Source organism: Hypanus sabinus, chromosome 25 (assembly GCF_030144855.1).
Source record: "Hypanus sabinus isolate sHypSab1 chromosome 25, sHypSab1.hap1, whole genome shotgun sequence".
In the NCBI taxonomy this organism is placed as follows: Eukaryota; Metazoa; Chordata; class Chondrichthyes; order Myliobatiformes; family Dasyatidae; genus Hypanus; species Hypanus sabinus.
In genome coordinates, this window is record NC_082730.1 from 49,013,521 (window position 1) to 49,030,596 (window position 17,076).

Consider the following 17,076-nt stretch of genomic DNA (forward strand, 5'->3'; position numbering starts at 1 on the left):
TTAGGTTATTTCTGAGATACAGGTTATATTTTTTGTAGCAGTACATTTTCATGATTTAACAGTATTTTGATAACAGATTAATTTTGTCGCGACTTCATTCTTTTTACAGATCATATAGCAGGAAAAAAGATCCCAAAGTACACAGAAAATACTGTTCCAGTGTCTAAAACACACCCAGTTTCCATTCCTGAGCCTGGTAATCAACAATCAGATGGTGAGGCCAATTCTTTAATTTGATACTAAGTGCTTCTATGCCTTTGAAACACTGCATATACTGTACAATTCCTTGTCAATTGCCATATATGATATGTTTAAAAGCTTACTTTGCATTTCTCTTCCTTTTTTCTGGTGGCAGAACACCTAATTAACATCAATTTGTATTGTTTTCTTTATTAGTAAATTTCCAAGGGAAGAATGTAAAGCTAAAACCATAATTTTGGTCATCTTAATGAAATGGAAGAGTAGATCTTCCACCAAGATCTACTTGGATCTACTGGCAGACAACCCATTACTGGGCTGTCTGAAAGTATAAGCTAATGTTTGACTTTCTGTTAGCAGAGACTCTAGATATCTGCACTTGACCCTCATTGCATACTGAATGTTGCTGACCCTCACCTCTGATTTCCCCTGCCTCATGGACCTTCGGTTTCCTCCTCCTGCCCTGAAGTCAATAATCATCTCCTTGGCCTTGCTGATGTTGAGACAGAGGTTGTTGTTGTGGCACTGTGGCACCACTCAGCTACAACATGAATTTTCCAGCTCTGTGGCTGGGATGTTTTTCTTTTCAACCTACACAAAGTTAATTTGACCAGTGGCCAATCGTAAGAACAAATTGGACGAAGGCAGGGGCAAACGCAGCAGCTGTCATCAGAGTGAGCATAAGTCAGAGTGGTGATCTTAAGGCGTTAGCTCTTTGAGGCTTCCATGAAGAGAGGCTTTACACAGAGAAAGCAAAGGAAAGAAAGCTCAAGTTTTTCCCTTCTCTTCTTTATATCTGCTCAGCTGGGTAGAGATGACAGGCAGGATAGTGCAATGTTCCCCTTGCAGGATGTGGGAAGGCAGGGAGACCTCCAGTATCCTAACCACTACAACTGTGAGAAGTGCATCCATTGTAGCTTCTGCATTAAGGAGTTGGAATTGGGACTGATCATTTGGGAGGCTGAAGGGGTGACAGATGGGACACCTAGAGAGGTCATTGCACCCAAGGTACAGGACACTAAAACCAGCTGACAGTCAGGAAGGGGAAAGGTGTTAAGGAACCAGTGCAGTGCAGTGCAGTAAGGAACCTGTGGCCATCCCCCTGAACAACAGGATACTGTTTGGGGGTAGGGGAGAATGACCTATCAGAGGAAAGTCATAGTGGTTGGGTCTCTGGCACTGGGTTTGCCTCTCTCCCTCAGAAGGGAAGAGGGGGAGAAGAGGCACCCTGTGATCAGGAATTCAGTAGTTAGAGGAACGGATAGGAGGTCCTGTAGGAGAGAATGAGATTCCCAGGTGTCAGGGTCCAGGATATCTTGGAATGGAGTCTTAAGCATTCATAATTGGGAGAGTGAACAGCCCGAAGTTGTGGTCCATGTAGATACCAATGACATGCGTAGGATGAATGTCAAGGTTTTGCATGGGAGTTAGGTGGTAAGTTAACGTGTAGGACTTCCAAGGTTGTGATCTCAGGATTGTTGCCCATGCCACATATTAGTGAGGCTAGAACTAGGAAGATTATACAGTTTAATATGTGGCTAAGGAGTTGGTGTAAGGGGAGGGCATAGGACTTTTGGATCATTGGGCTCTCTTCCAGGGAAGGATGGACTTGTATAGAAGGGATGGCTTGCACCTGAACTGGAGGGGCACTAATATCCTAGCAGGAATGTTTGCTAATGCTGCATGATGGGGTTTAAACTAGAGTTGCAGGAGGATGGGAACTAGAGTGTCAGAATAGTTAGTGTTGAGATTGTGGAGCCAGATGTTAAGATCTCAGACAAAGTCAGTAATCAGAAGGTTGAGCATGGTGCAACAAAATTGAAAAAGGTAAATGCAGGATTGAAGGTGTTGTAGCTGAATGCATGCAGTATACAGAATAAGATAGGTGAACTTGCAGCACAGTTGCATATTGACAGGTATGATATTGTAGACATCACTGAATCATGGCTGAAAGATTATAGCTGGGAGCTTAATATCCAAGAATCCACATGGTATTGAAAAGGAAGGCAGAGGGAGTGCTGTTGCTCTGTTGGTAAAAAAATAAAATCATTAGAAAGAGGTAAAATAGGGTCAGAAGATGAAGAATCATTGTGGATGGAGCTAAGGGACTGCAAAGGTAAAAAGACCCTGATGGGAGTTGCATACAGATCTCCAAACAGTAGTAAAGATGTGGCCTGCAAGTTACAATGGCAAATAGAAAATGCACGCCAAAAGGCATTGTTATGACAGTCATGGAGGATTTCAAGATGCAGGAAGAGGGGGGAAAATCAGATTGGTGCTGGATCCCCAGAGGGAGAATTTGTAAAATGCCAGTGAGACGACTTTTTAGAGCAGCTCATGGTTGAGCCCACTAGAGGATCAGCTATTCTATAGTGTGTGACGTGCAATAAACCAGAATTGAACGTAAAAGAAGCCTCGGGGCAAGTGATCATAATTTGATCAAATTTACCCTGAAACTTGAGAAGGAGAAGCTAAAGTCAGATTATCAGTATTACAGTGGAGTAAAGGGAATTACAGAGGCATGAGAGAGGAGTTGGCCAAAAGAGCAGTAATGGCTGGTACTTCTATAAATTCAGAAGGCACAGTATATGTACATCCCAAAGAGGAAGAAATATTCTAAAGGGAAGATGACATAACCATGGCTCACGAGAGAAGTCAAGCCAACATAAAAGCCAAACAGAACATACAATAGCGCAAAGATTAGACCAGCAAGTTAGATCAGTGGGAAGTGTTTAAAAGGAGATAGCTTTTCCTTCAGCAGTTTAATTGAGGCATGACTGCGCAGATGCGTGGATGTCAGTGAGTTAGACCAGTGGGAAGGGTTTAAAAGGAGACAGTTTTACAGAGCGGGTGACAGAGTTGGAGGGCTTTGGCTCAACGGGGCTTAGGCGATAACAGGTCAAGATGAGGTCAGTTACTTGTGAAGAATAGAAATAGGAAGAATGTCTGTGAGGCTGGTATTCTATACTGGCTGCCAGATGTGGGAAGTCTGGGAGATTCCCAGCCTCCCGGACGGCCACATCTGCGCCAGGTGCATCAAGCTGCAGCGCCTTAGGGACCGGGTTAGGGAATTGGAGATACAGCTCAATGTCCTTCGTCTGATCAGGGAGAGTGAGTAGGTGACAGAGAGGAGCTATAGGCAGGTAGTCACACCGGGGCCTTGGGATATAGATAAGTGGGTAACAGTCAGGAGAGGGAAGGGCAAGAATCAGATACTAGAGAGTACCCCAATGGGTATCTCCCTTAACAATAAGTACTCCTGTTTGAGTGCTGCTGGTGGGGGGTTGGGGGAGAACGGCACAGCCTAGCTGGGTTAAGTAACAGTGGCCGTGCCTCTGGTGCAGAGTCTGGCTCTGTGGCTCAGAAGGGTAGGGAAAGGAAGAAGGCAGCAGTAATAGGGCACTCTATAGTTAGGGATTCAGACAGGCGATTACATGGACACAGGAAAGAAACACAGATGGTAGTTTGCCTCCCAGGTAACAGGATCTGGGATGTTTCTGATGGAGTCCACCCTCTGCTGAAGTGGAAAGGTGAACAGCCAGAGGTCGTGGTACATATTGGTGCCAATGAAGTAGGTAGGAAAAGGGAGGAGGTCCTGAAAACAGGCCTCAGGGAGTTAGGAAAGAAGTTGAGAAGCAAGACCACAAAAGTAGTCATCTTGGGATTACTGCCTGTGCCAAGTGACAGTGAGTATAGGAATAGCGTGAGGTGGAGGATAAATGCGTAGCTGAGGGATTGGAGCAAGGGGCAGGCATTCAGATTTCTGGATCATTGGGACCTCTTTTGGGGTAGGAGTGACCTGCAGAAAAAGGATGGGTTGCACTTGAATCCCAAAGGGACCAATATCCTGGCAGGGAGGTTTGCTAAGGCTATTGGGCAGAGTTTAAATTAGAATTGCCTGGGGTTGGGAATCAAACTGAACAGACGAAGGACGGGGCGGTTGGCTCACAAATAGAGAAAGCTTGGAACAGTGCAAGAGTGAGGATAGGCACATGATAGAGAAGGGATGTGCTCAGAACAATGGTTTGAGATGTGTCTATTTTAATGGAAGAAGCATCATGAACAAAGCAGATGAGCTTAGAACATGGATCAGTACTTGGAGCTATGATGTTGTGGCCATTACAGAGACTTTGGATGGCTCAGGGGCAGGAATGACTACTTTCGAGGGCCAGGCTGTAGATGTTTCAGAAAGAACAAAGGGGGGAGGCAAAAGAGGTGGGGGTGTGGCATTGTTGATCAGAGATAGTGTCATGACTGCAGAAAAGGAGGAAGTCATGGAGGGGTTGTCTGCTGAGTCTCTTTTGGTGGAAGTTAGAATCTGTAAGGAGTCAATAACTACTGGGTGTCTTCTATCAACCACCCAATAGTAACAGGGATATTGAGGAGCAGATAGGGAGACAGATTCTGGAAATGTGTAATAATGACAGAATTGTCATTATAGGAGATTCTAATTTCCCAAATAATGATTGGCATCTCCCCAGAGCAAGAAGTTCAGATGGGGTGGAGTTTTTTAGGTGTCTTCAGGAAGGTTTCCTGACACAATATGTAGATAAGCCTACAAGAGGAGAAGCTGTACTTGATCTGGTATTGGGAAATGAATCTGGTCAGTTGTCAGGTCTCTCAGTGGGAGAGCATTCTGGAGATAGTGATCACAATTCTATCTTCTTTCCGTAGCACTGGAGAGGGATAGGAACAGACAAGTTAGGGAAACATTTAACTTACATTTAGTAAGGGGAAATATGAAACTATCAGGCAGGAGCTTGGAAGCATAAATTGAGAACAGATGTTCTCAGGGAAATGTACGGCAGAAATGTAGCAGATGTTCACGGGATATTTGTGTGGTGTTTTGCATAGGTACGTTTCAATGAGACAGGGAAAGGATGGGAGGATACAGGAACCGTGGTGTTCAAAGGCTATCGAAAGTCTAGTCAAGAAGAAAAGAAAAGCTTACGAAAGTTTAAATACTAGGTAATGATAGAGATCTAGAAGATTATAAGGTCAGCAGGAAGGAGTTTAAGAATGAAATTTGTAGAGCCAGAAGGGGCCATGAGAAGGCCTTGGCGAGTAGGATAAAGGGAAACCCCAAGGCATTCTACAAGTATGTAAATAGCAAGAGGATAAGATGTAAGAGAACAGGACCAATCAAGTGTGACAGTGGAAAAGTCACTGGAACCAGGGGAGATAGCAGAGGTACTGAGTGAATACTTTGCTTCAGTATTCCCTATGGAAAAGGATCTTGGTAATTGTAGAGATGAATTACAGCGGAATGAAACGCTTGAGGATATAGACATTAAGAAAGAGGATGTGCTAGAGCTTTTGGAAAGCATCAAGTTGGATAAATCTCCAGGACTAGACGAGATATACCCCAGGCTACTGTGGGAGGCAAGAGAGGAGATGGCTGAGCCTCTGGCAATGACCTTTGCATCATCAGAGGGGATGGGAGAGGTTCAGGAGGATTGGAGGGTTGTAGATGTTGTTCCTGTATTCAAGAAAGGGAGCAAAGATAGCCCAGGAAATTATAGACCAGTGAGTCTTACTTCAGTGGTTGGTAAGTTGATGGAAAAGATCCTGAGAGGCAGTATTTATGAACATCTGGAGAGGCATAATATGATTAGGAATAGTCAGCATGGCTTTCTGAAAGGCAGGTTGTGCCTTAAAAGCCTGATTGAATTTTTTGAGGATGTGACTAAACACATTGATAAATGAAGAGCAGTAGATGTAGTGTATATGGATTTCAGCAAGGCATTTGATCAGGTACCCCATGCAAGGCTTATTGAGAAAGTAAGGAGCATGGGATTCAAGGGGACAATGGTTTGTGGATCCAGAATTGACTTGCCCACAGAAGGCAAAGGGTGGTTGTAGACGGGTCATATTCTGCATGGATGTCAGTGACCAGTGGCGTGCCTCGGATCTGTTATGGGACCCTTACTCTTCAAGATTTTTATAAATGACCTGGATGAGGAAGTTGAGGGATGGGTGAGTAAATTTGCTGATGGCACAAAGGTTGGGGGTATTGTGGATAGTGTGGAGAGCTGTCAGATGAGAAGTGGCAGATGGAGTTCAACAGATAAGTGTGAAGTGGTTCATTTTGGTATGTCAAATATGATGGCAGAACATAATATTAACGGTAAGACTCTTGGCAGTGTGGAGGATCAGAAGGATCTTGGGATCTGAGTCAATAGGATACTCAAAGCTGCTGTGGAGGTTGACTGGTTAAGAAGGCATACGGTGTATTGGCCTTCATCAACCATGGAATTGAGTTTAGGAGCCCAGAGGTAATGTTGCAGCTATATAGGACCCTGGTCAAACCCCACTTAGAGTACTGTGCTCAGTTCTGGTCATCTCACTACAGGAAGGATATGGAAGCCTTAGAAAGGGTGCAGAGGAGATTTACAAGGATGTTGCCTGGATTGGTGAGCGTGCCTTATGAGAATAATTTGAGTGAACTCGGCCTTTCCTCCTTGGAGCGGTGGAGGATGAGAGGTGACCTGATAGAGGTGTATAAGATGATGAGAGGCATTGATCGTGTGGATAGTCAGAGGCTTTTTTCCGGGGCTGAAATGGCTAACATGAGAGGGCACAGTTTTAAGGTGCTTGGAAGTAGGTACTGAGGAGATGTCGGGGCTAAGTTTTTTACACAGTTAGTAGTGAGTGTGTGGAATCAGCTGCCGGCAATGAGGGTGGAGGTGGATATCCTCCTCGCTGACGATCAACACTGGTGCACCTCAGGTGTGTGTGCTTAGTCCACTGCTCTACTCTATATATACACACATGACTGTGTGGCTAGGCATAGCTCAAATACCATCTATAAATTTGCAGATGATACAACCATTGTTGGTAGATTCTCAGGTGGTGACAAGTGGGGGTACAGGAGTGAGATATGCCAACTGGTGGAGTGGTGCCGCAGCAACAACCTGGCACTCAATGTCAGTAAGATAAATGAGCTGTTTGTGGATTCAGGAAGGGTAAAATGAAGGAACACATACCAATCCTCATAGAGGGATCAGAAGTGGCAGGAGTGAGCAGTTTCATGTTTCTGTGTGTCAAGATCTCTGAGGATGTAATCCAAGAACGACTATAGTTCATTAGGAGTTTGAAGAGATTTGGCACGTCAACCAATACACTCAAAAACTTCTATAGATGTACCATGGAGATCATTCTGACAGGCTCCATCACTGTCTGGTATTGGGGTGGGGGAAGTTGCCGCACAGGACTGAAAGAAGCTGCAGAGGGTTGTAAATCTAGTCAGCTCCATCTTGGGTTCTAGCCTACAAATTACCTAGAACATTTTCAGGGAGCAGTGTCTCAGAAAGGCAGCGTCCATTCCTAAGGACCTCCAGCACCCAGGGCAGTGGGAAGTTAGAGAATTGGGAAGCTTTTATAAACCAACAAAAGGCAACTAAAAAAGTTATTATGAAAGGTGAAGATGGAATGTGAAGGTATGCTAGCCTATAATAGAGGATACCAAAAGTTTCTTCACATACATAAAGTATGAAAGAGGCGAGAGTGGAAATTGGACTGTTGGAAAATGATGCTGGCGAGTAGTAATGAGGGCAATGAAATAGCAGATGAACTGAATAAGTATTTTGCATCACTCTTCACAATGGAAGACACTAGCAGTATGGTGGAAAATCCAGGTGTTGGGTAGGAAGTGTATGAAGTTACCATAACTTGAGAGGTTCTGGGGAAACTGAAAGTTCTGAAGGTAGGTAAGTTTTGGACCAGATGGGTGTGCATCCCAGGGTTCTGAAAGAGGTAGCTGAAGAGATTGTGGAGGCATTAGTGATGACCTTTCAAGACTCTCAAGATTCTGGAATGGTTACAGGAGTCTGGAGAATTGCAAATGTCACTCCACTCTTCAAGAGGGAAGGGAGGCAGAAGAAAGTAAATTGTAGGTTAGTTGGGCTGTCCTCAGTGATTGGAGTCGATTACTTCGGATGAAGTATCAGTGTTTGGAGGCACATGATAAAATAAGCTGTAGTCAACATGGTTTTCTCAAGGGAAAATTTTGCCTACCAAATCTGTTGGAATTCTCTGAAGAAGTAACAAGCAAGATAGACAAAGGAGAATCAGTTGATGTTTCATTCTTTGATTTTCAGATGACCTTTGACAAGGTGCCACATACAAAGCTGCTTAACAAGCTACAAACCCGTGGTATTACAGGAATGATTCTAGCATACATAAAGCAGTGGCTGATTGTCAGGAGGCAAAGAATAGGAATAAATGGAGCCTTTTCCGACAGGCTGTCAGTGACTAATGGTGTTCCGTGGGGGTCAGTGTTGAGACTAATTCTTCTGACGTAATATGTCAATGATTTGGGAGATGGATTTGAGGGTTTTGTTTCAGAGATTGCAGACAATATGAAGGTATATGGAGGGACATGAAGTTTTGAGGAAGTAGAATGGCTACAGAAGGATGGACAGATTAGGAGAATGGACAAAGAAATGGTGGATGGAATACAGTGTTGGGAAGTGTATGGTCATGTACTTTTGTAGAAGAAATGAAAGGGTTGACTCTTTTCTAAATGGAGAGAAAATACAAAAAACTGAGATGCAAAGGGACTTGGAGTCCTTGTACAGGATTCCCGAAAGGTTAGTTTGCAGAATGTGTCTGGTGAGGAAGGCAAATGCAATGTTAGCATTCATTTCAAGAGGACTAGAATACAAAGGCAAGGATGTGATGTTGAAACTTTATAGAGTACTGGTGAGGCCTTACTTGGAGTATTGTGAGCAGTTTCATGCCCCTTAAGATGTTCTGAAACTGGAGAAGTATCAAAGGTTCATGAAAATGATTCTAGCATTGGATCGTTTGTCATGAAGAGTGTTTGATGGCTCTGGGCGTGTATTCACTTGAACTCAGAAGATTGAGGGCTGACCTCATTTAAACTTACCGAATGGTGAAAGGCCTTGATAGAGTGGATTTGGAGTGGATGTTTTCTCTAGTGACAGAGTTTTGGACTAGAGGACACAGCCTCTGAATAGAGGGGTGCCCTTTTGGAACAGAGATGAAGATGAATTCCTTCAGCCAGAGAGTGGTGGATCTGGAATTTGTTGCCATAGGCATCTGTGGAGGCCAAGTATTTAAGTTATATTTGAGGCAGGGGTTGATAGATTCTTGATTGGTCAGGGCATGAAGGGATACAGGGAGAAGCCAGGAGATTGCAGATGAGAAGAAAATTGGATCAGCCATGAGGAAATGGTGGAGCAGACTCAATGGGCCAAATGGCTTAATTTTCCTCCTATATCATATGGTGTTGTGGTCTAATTCTGGCTGAATGGCAATGATTCAATTATAACAAATACAAGAAATTGACTGCTGAAGGAAAGACAAACAGAGCTTATTTTACTCGATTTAATTGAATTGGTGGTTTATTATTGTTTATAAGTGAGAGTAACTGTAGTTTTCTTTAGAGTTAAATAGATCTCAAATAATTTTGACTGTTTCTTTATCAAAGACCGTTATAAGCAGTGTTGTCAGTTCTGATGATTAGTGATTCTGGGATTGGACCCTTCTGCTCTGAGCCACACTGGAAGAAATAACTAGTTCGGGAAAAACAGCCAGTTAATTTGGAACAGAAGAATGTCTGTTCCAATTTTTTTTTTGCTTTTGGTGCTCTTTGTGCTTAAATATATAACTGAACCGCAAAGAGTTAAGTGTAGGAAATTGTGGTGTTATAATATATTTGACATACCGTCTATGATTTGGAGAGTAAGCAAGAAGAAATTAGCCTTCAGTCTTTGCTATAAAAACACTGGGTAACTGCAAATAACCCTTTACCGTTAAGAGGTTTAGTGATATTCCCTATTAAATTTATAATTGGAGTGAAACCAGAAAGCTGCAGATGCAAAGGGATATATAAGAAAACATGTTCATTGAAGGAGGTTAAGGGTGGGAGTGGTTGTATAGGTATAGTGTACATATTATTATTATTATTATTATTATTATTATTACACCTTATCACCTGAAATGTGATACTTGTACTTGAGGAATAGGGTCATTTTTTTTTTCTTTTGATAATGCCAAAGGTATAATTCCTTATAAAGCAAAATCCCCATGAGTCATGGTTTTGTGGCAATATTTGCAAGGTTAGTACATCTAAAGACTAGCTAAAACATGTTGAGTATCAAGTGGTCCCAATTTACTCTTCACTATATTGTACTTATTTTTTTGCCAAGAATTAACGTAGTTTTTTTTTACTGTTCTCTTTGATCTAATTCCTCCTTATGAGGTGTATTCTATTAGATAAGTAAATAAACTGAAATGTAACTCTATCTTAACTGTAAAGTTAGTAGGGAACCTAGCTAAGACTGACAATTTACAAAAGTCAAAACAGAACAAGAGCATGTATAGGGGTTTAAATATGCAAGCTTTCAGAGATGCATTCTTTATGTTGCAGATCAGATCAGGTGTATGCATTGCATTTGTAAACTTACGCAATGCATTTTTTTGGGTATTATTGAAAAATGTATGGATGTCTAAGAACTTGCACACCTCGGAACAAAAGATTAAGTAATTTATCAAGAAAAAATGCAGCATGTATTTCTGCATATTTTGAATATAAACGTAGTAGAAAAACATAGTTGTTTTCTTGAATAAGAAATAATAATCTCTATGAATAGTGTTTTTAAAATCAATTCATTGAAGGCCCACTTGAAATTGGCTGGAGATGTATAATTGCAAGATTAAGTTTGTGAACCGTTTGTAATTACCTGGGGTTTTTTTTTGCATTAATTACTCATAAAATATGGTCTGATCTTCATCTGAGGCAGAATAGCAGACAAACACAACCTAAACTAATAACACAGAATTGTACTTTCATGTCTTTATTGAACACATTGTTTAATCATTCACGGTCCAGACTGTAAAAAGTATGTGAACCCTTGTATTTAATAACTGGTCAAACCTCCTTTAGCAGCAATAACCTCCACCAAACGTTTCCTGTAGCTGCTGATCAGACTTGTGCAATGGCGACGAGGAATTTTAGACCATTCCTCAATACACAACAGTTTCAGTTCATCAGTATTTCTGTGATACCTTGCATGAACAGCCCTCTTCAGGTCATGCCACAGCATCTCAATTGGGTTAAGGTTTGTCCTCTGACTTGGCCATTCCAAAACACAAATTTTCTTCGTTTTAAACCATTCTGTTGTTGATTTACTGGTGTATTTTGGATCGATGCATTGTTGCATCGTCCAACTTTTTAAGCTTCAGGTGATGACCATTACCCTGACATTCTCCTGTAAAAATGCCTAGGTACAATTTTGAATTCATTGTTTCCTCGACAATTGCAAGCTGTCCAGCAAAGCAGCTCCTTCCACCATGCTTCACAGTTGTGATGAAGTTTTGGTGTTGGTTTGCAGTGCCCATTTTTCTCTAAACATGGTGTGCATTTCTGCCAAAAAGTCCAAGTTTTGTCTTATCTGTCCACAGAACATTGTCCTAGAAGTGTTGTGGAATATCTAGATGGTCTTTTGCAAACTTGAGATATGCAGCAAGGTTTATTTTGAAGAGCAGTGGTTTCCTCCATGAACACCAATCTTGTTCAGTGTTTTTCTTGTAGTGGACATATAAACAGAGACTTTAGCAAGTTCTGGAGATTTCTGCAGATATTTGCTGTTACTCTTGGGTTCTTTTTCACCTTTTTCAGCATTGCACTTTGTGCTCTTGGTGTGATCCTTGCAGGTCTCCCACTCCTGGGGAATATAGCAACAGTACTGAATTTCCTTCATATATAGGCTATTTCTGTTAGTGTGGACTGATGCACAGTTGGGTCTTTAGAGATGCCTTTGTAGCCTTTTCCAGCATCATGCATTTCTACAATTCTTATAAGGTTTTCTGAAAGTTTTGACCAAGGCATGGTGCACAAACAGATCTTTCTTGAGAAGAGCAGGCTCTGTCAGTAACCTGACTTTGTGTGTCTTTTTTTATATAGGGCAGGGCATCTCTACAACCCACACCTCCAATCTTATCTCATTGATTGGAACACCTGACTTCAAATAGCTCTTGTAGAAGATATTACCCCAGAGGTTCCCATACTTTTTTGAACCTAGTCTGTGATTGTTTAAATGGTGTACTCAGTCTTGATGAGAAGAAGTACAATTGTTGGTGTGTTATTAGTTCAGGCAGATTGTGTTTGTCTATTATTGTGACTTTGATGTAGATCAGACCACATTTTATAAGTAAATAATGCAGAGAGCCAGGTAATTGCAAAGTGTTCACAAACTTTTTATTGCAGCTGTAGTTTATTTGTTTTTGTTACTGAAAACTCCTGCCGCCACCCTCATCTCTTTCTATCTTGAAGGTGAGGAACAGTTGGAATTATGCAAGCTTATTACAGAATTTGAAGCCCCGCAAGAGGAGGAATGCCCATACGAGGCCTTGTGCAATGCAACATCACACTCCATTGAAGGGCTGGACAGTTTGAAAGCTCCAGATGTGGAAACAAGTTCAGGTCAAGAATTAATAAAGGTCAGTATTAAAATAAAACTGCTTTGAAGTAACTTTACACTGCAGTAGGATTGAGTGTTCTAGCAACTTCTCTGTGCTGTGATACCATGATTTTCCAGAATGAAAATGCAGACATTGCTTTTCAATATGATCCTTTAAAATGCTCCAGGGTAATTGCAAATTGCTGTTCATACAGTGCAACTTCCGATATTTTATAGTTAGATTTTCCCTGTGTGTTTCATACTGACTACTGGACTTGACAGTACAATCTTTTCTATTAAAGGTTTAAAGTGTTGCATCACAACAAACAATTTATTGTTGAAATACAGTTTTTAAGATCTGTATTTTAATTGTTTCATGATGTGTAAATATTACTGTCAAATATCAGGACCCTACCATTAACAGATAACTGTATTAAGGGCATTCTAGCCACAAGGCAGGCACACAGTGCCAGTAATTAGCATTTTATATTGCTTTGTGTTGTACCCAATGTTTATTAGAAGCTTATAGTCATAAGTTTTCCAGTTGGAAATACTCAATAATGTTGATCCTTTAAAAGATTATTATTAAACTTGACTCTTTGAAATCCTGCAAAAAATCCAGCCACATTGCCATTGACCTCTGGTGTCTTAAATTATTAGAAGAGTCACTATATGTCACCAACTGTGTAAGTATTCACAGAGGAGCAGGGATCCTTTCCTTTGAGACACTGTTTCACTCTTTAATGGCACCCCTAAACAATGTATTCAAGCAGTGTATTGAAGCATGGTTTTAAGACTGAATTGTGGAGTTAATACGATTAAGTGCTGTGTATATTTGGTTAGGTTTTAAACATTCCTGATTCAAAATAGTTTTTAAACTTTGGCAAACATGAGGAAATCTGCAGATACTGGAAATTCAAACAACACACACAAAATGCTGGTGGAACACAGCAGGCCAGGCAGCATCTATAGGAAGAAGCACTATCGACATTTCAGGCTGAGACCCTTCGTCAGGACTCATTTTAAACTTTGGTTAAGTTTTAAACTCTTCTGATTCAAAATCTCTTTTTGTGCTGAATGGTCAAGCGCCTTGTACTACTGAACCAATAGTATGTTCACCATAAGGGCTACAGCAGATCGAGGCTGACTCACCATCAGTTTCTTGAAAATTTCTGCCATAGCCAGCTATATCCACACTTGTCTGAATTCAAAGGGAACATGTATTTCAATAAGTAGGAGGACTCAGAAATTTAAGGTTTTTGTTGAGGAAATGGTAAGATAATTCAGAGGAGGGTAATGGACATTTTCTATGTGGACTTCAGTAAAGTATTTGACAAGATCCCTCCTGTTGCGCAGGTCATACGATAAAGGTTGAATGGGATCCATGGTGATTTGGTGAATTGGATCCAAACTTGGCTCATAGAATACAGGATAGTGCGAGAGGATTGTTTTATCCTGACTGAAGGATTATAAACAATGCTGTTCTGCAAGATCATTGTGGGACCTCTTTTTTTGTATTTATGGATATCAAGAAGTGTTGTTAAAGGATGCAATGGGATAGAGATTAGCTGGAAAATTGGGCAGAGAATGGCAGATGGAGCTGGATCTGAAATAGTGAGGAGTTGCATTTTCAAAGGTCAAATGCAAAAGCATAGTCCTTACTAAATAGCAGGAGCTGCAGGAGTATTGATGTAAAGAGGGAGTCTTTAAGTGGATTGGGTAGTACAGGTGTGCAGCACGGGAACAGAAATTTGGCCCATAAAGATTATCATGGGAATTTAAGACCAGAGCACATAAGAGCAGAATTAGACGATTTGGCCTATCAAGTCTACACATCTCCCTGCACATGGTCTATATCCTTCCATTCCCTGCCTGTTAACATACATGCCTTTTCAACATGGCCATTTTATCTGTTTCCTCCATCTCCCCTGGCAGTGCATACTAGGCACGTAATTCTCCGTTTAAAAAAACTTGCAATATAAATCTCCTATAAACTTAGCCCTTCTTATCTTAATGCTGCATCTTCCAGTATTTGACCATTACACCTGAGAAAATTATTGCCTTTCACAGAGAAAGTAATCAAAAGTTTGTGAACCTCTCCTTTTAACTAATGCTGTTTAATCCCTGTGAAATTTTGGCAGCCTTTCCAAAGCCTCCACATCCTTCCTATAAATGGGATACCTAGAAGTGCACACAATACTCCCAAGTGCAGCCCTACATGTTGCTGAATCTACAGAAAATTGAGCAGTTTAAAATTATTCTGAATTTATTAGAACATTTCCAAGTATGTACACTGCAAGATGAGCCTACAGCAGTTAAATGTTTAATTTCTGTACGTCTTAAATCAACACTAAGATTGTCAGGTAAATATTATTTAAAATAATACTTCATGTATGAAACAATTTCTCAGTTTTAAAAGTTTGTGTAATTCAAAAATGTGTATTAATCCACATTGTTCTCTTCACTTGTCAATTTATCTGACTTGGACATCTGTACATCATAACCGTTGAGTAAGATGTAGGCAGATGGTCAGTTGATTGTGTACCTGACCACCTATTCTCCCATGGGATGTGCCAGTGGTCGAGAAGTAGAGCAGAGAAGTTGAGCCAAGTATTGAAGTTGGCCAGTATACCTGATCTCACCAGTAGAGGGTACTGTACTCTTATAGGTTGCATGCACATACCCAATATAGAACACATCAGGAGTTTTTTGACTGGGCTTAAAGAGCATCATTTCAGAGCTCAGTGTGCTACAGCAGTGGCCAGGCATTTGTAAAATTCGGAGTAATTCTGTTTGAAAGCTGTGAATTTAGAAGGGATCTGTTGAACTCAGGAACTGTTAGGGTGAGTCTGAGGTGGCATTATCCTTGTTGAACTAAGGAGTTTGAAACTATGATTTAACATGTTGTATCTGTCAGTTTGCTCCAGTGCTTGACTTTACGTGGACTTGGGCAGTGGAATCCAATCCTATTGGGTCTCCATTTTTTATGCAGGAAATTGCCAGTCTTGTTTCAGACCTGGTGTAGTATCAAAGACCCCCTTGGATTTAATGGGGATTCTCTGCCAGCAGATTAGGAGGGCAAAAGAAGATGAATTGTTTTACAGCAGTTCAATGGGCTTATTTGAAAGTATTTGTTTATGCACTGCAGCTTTATTTCTTAGAAGTAATATTTTTGCTTCATTTCTATTTGACTCAAGTGATTCTGTCAGACATTTCATCCCTTTCAAATTCACTTACTTTTGAAGACAAAACCCTTCATTTTTTTTCCCTCTCATCTGTTGGCATCTATGGGTTACCCAGGGTTGAGCTGAGAGCTAAGCACCGACTTAAGGTTGTGGAGGGCAAGCAAGTTTGGTTTTTGCATCTGAAACTAGTGTGCAGGAACAGTGGACAATGACGCCAAGTGGTAGCTTGATCCAGGAACAATGTATTATTGAACTATGCACAGGGAACCTCAGTTACCCAAGAAGATGTTATGGATAATTCAATACATTGCAGGGTATCATGTTGCTAGACTGCTGCCATTGTGGAGTTTGCATATTTATCACTTGCTGCTCTTCCTGGAAGAGCAGGACATTTGAGCATGGAAGAGTGGCCCTTGAAATGTCTGCATGTTTGACTTTAAAGTGAGAAAATGTCTTCCCGGCATACTGAATACCAAATGGAATGTTCGGTTGACCCTTGACATTAGAAATCTTTGTGTAATTAACAAACCCCACAAGGCTGGAGTAGTTATTACATCTTCTGAAAGCTTCAGAGCAAGAGGATGTGGATCAATTCAATAGTCATTTTCAGAGACTGAAAATCTGAGAATTTACTTTAGCTTTGTTCCTTTCATAGCTGTTGCGATGCAGGCTCAATGGTGTTCATTCATTTTTATTCTAGTACATTTAGCAATGCTGTGTTTCATGTGTCAGCATACAATTCTCTCAGCATTGAACCATAGCTGTCAATTTACTACTTTACATTCTTTACCTTTACTCTTTTGAAATCAGACTCCATTCAATCCAAATTATTCGAAGACTGCAGGAGACTTTTCTGTTTGTAGTCTTTTTTTCTTTGGTAGTGATCAGTAAACAGATAAAATGGGGAATTATCCTGTACTAAAATGTATCTGTTTACTTGATTGATTTATCCATTTGTAACAGTTTCTGTGCAAAACCTGGCCAGTTTACTTTCAGTTGTATTTGTTTTCACAATCACCTTTAAAATGCATTAATCAATTCATGTGTAAAGGGGATTTCTTCTTTTTCTTTGTTACTGTGTATGTAATCAAAATGGCTTCTTTGTTTTGTTAAAAGTAGGAATACTAATTTGTTGCGAGAGAGTGCTGGAAGCTTGTTTGGGTTAAAATTTACTGATAACGAGAATTGTATTCCTTTGTAAACCAATTGGGATTAATGTTGCTCTTTCTTCTGAGTCTGTAAGCTATTGTTGGCGGGCTTTTGGG

The 17,076-nt window shown here is 40.9% G+C and overlaps 1 protein-coding gene across 11 annotated transcripts in view; it reads left to right on the forward strand.

Moving 5' to 3' along the window:
• The window catches only part of LOC132381224 (ankyrin repeat and SAM domain-containing protein 1A-like), a 496,261-nt gene that overhangs the window by 176,385 nt on the left and 302,800 nt on the right, over window positions 1-17,076 (forward strand). For all 11 annotated transcript variants that reach the window (XM_059950560.1, XM_059950567.1, XM_059950559.1 and 8 more), the window contains 2 exons: window positions 110-214; window positions 12,500-12,666. In XM_059950560.1, the coding sequence (XP_059806543.1) occupies window positions 110-214; window positions 12,500-12,666 (272 nt within the window). The remainder of the gene's footprint in view (window positions 1-109; window positions 215-12,499; window positions 12,667-17,076) is intronic.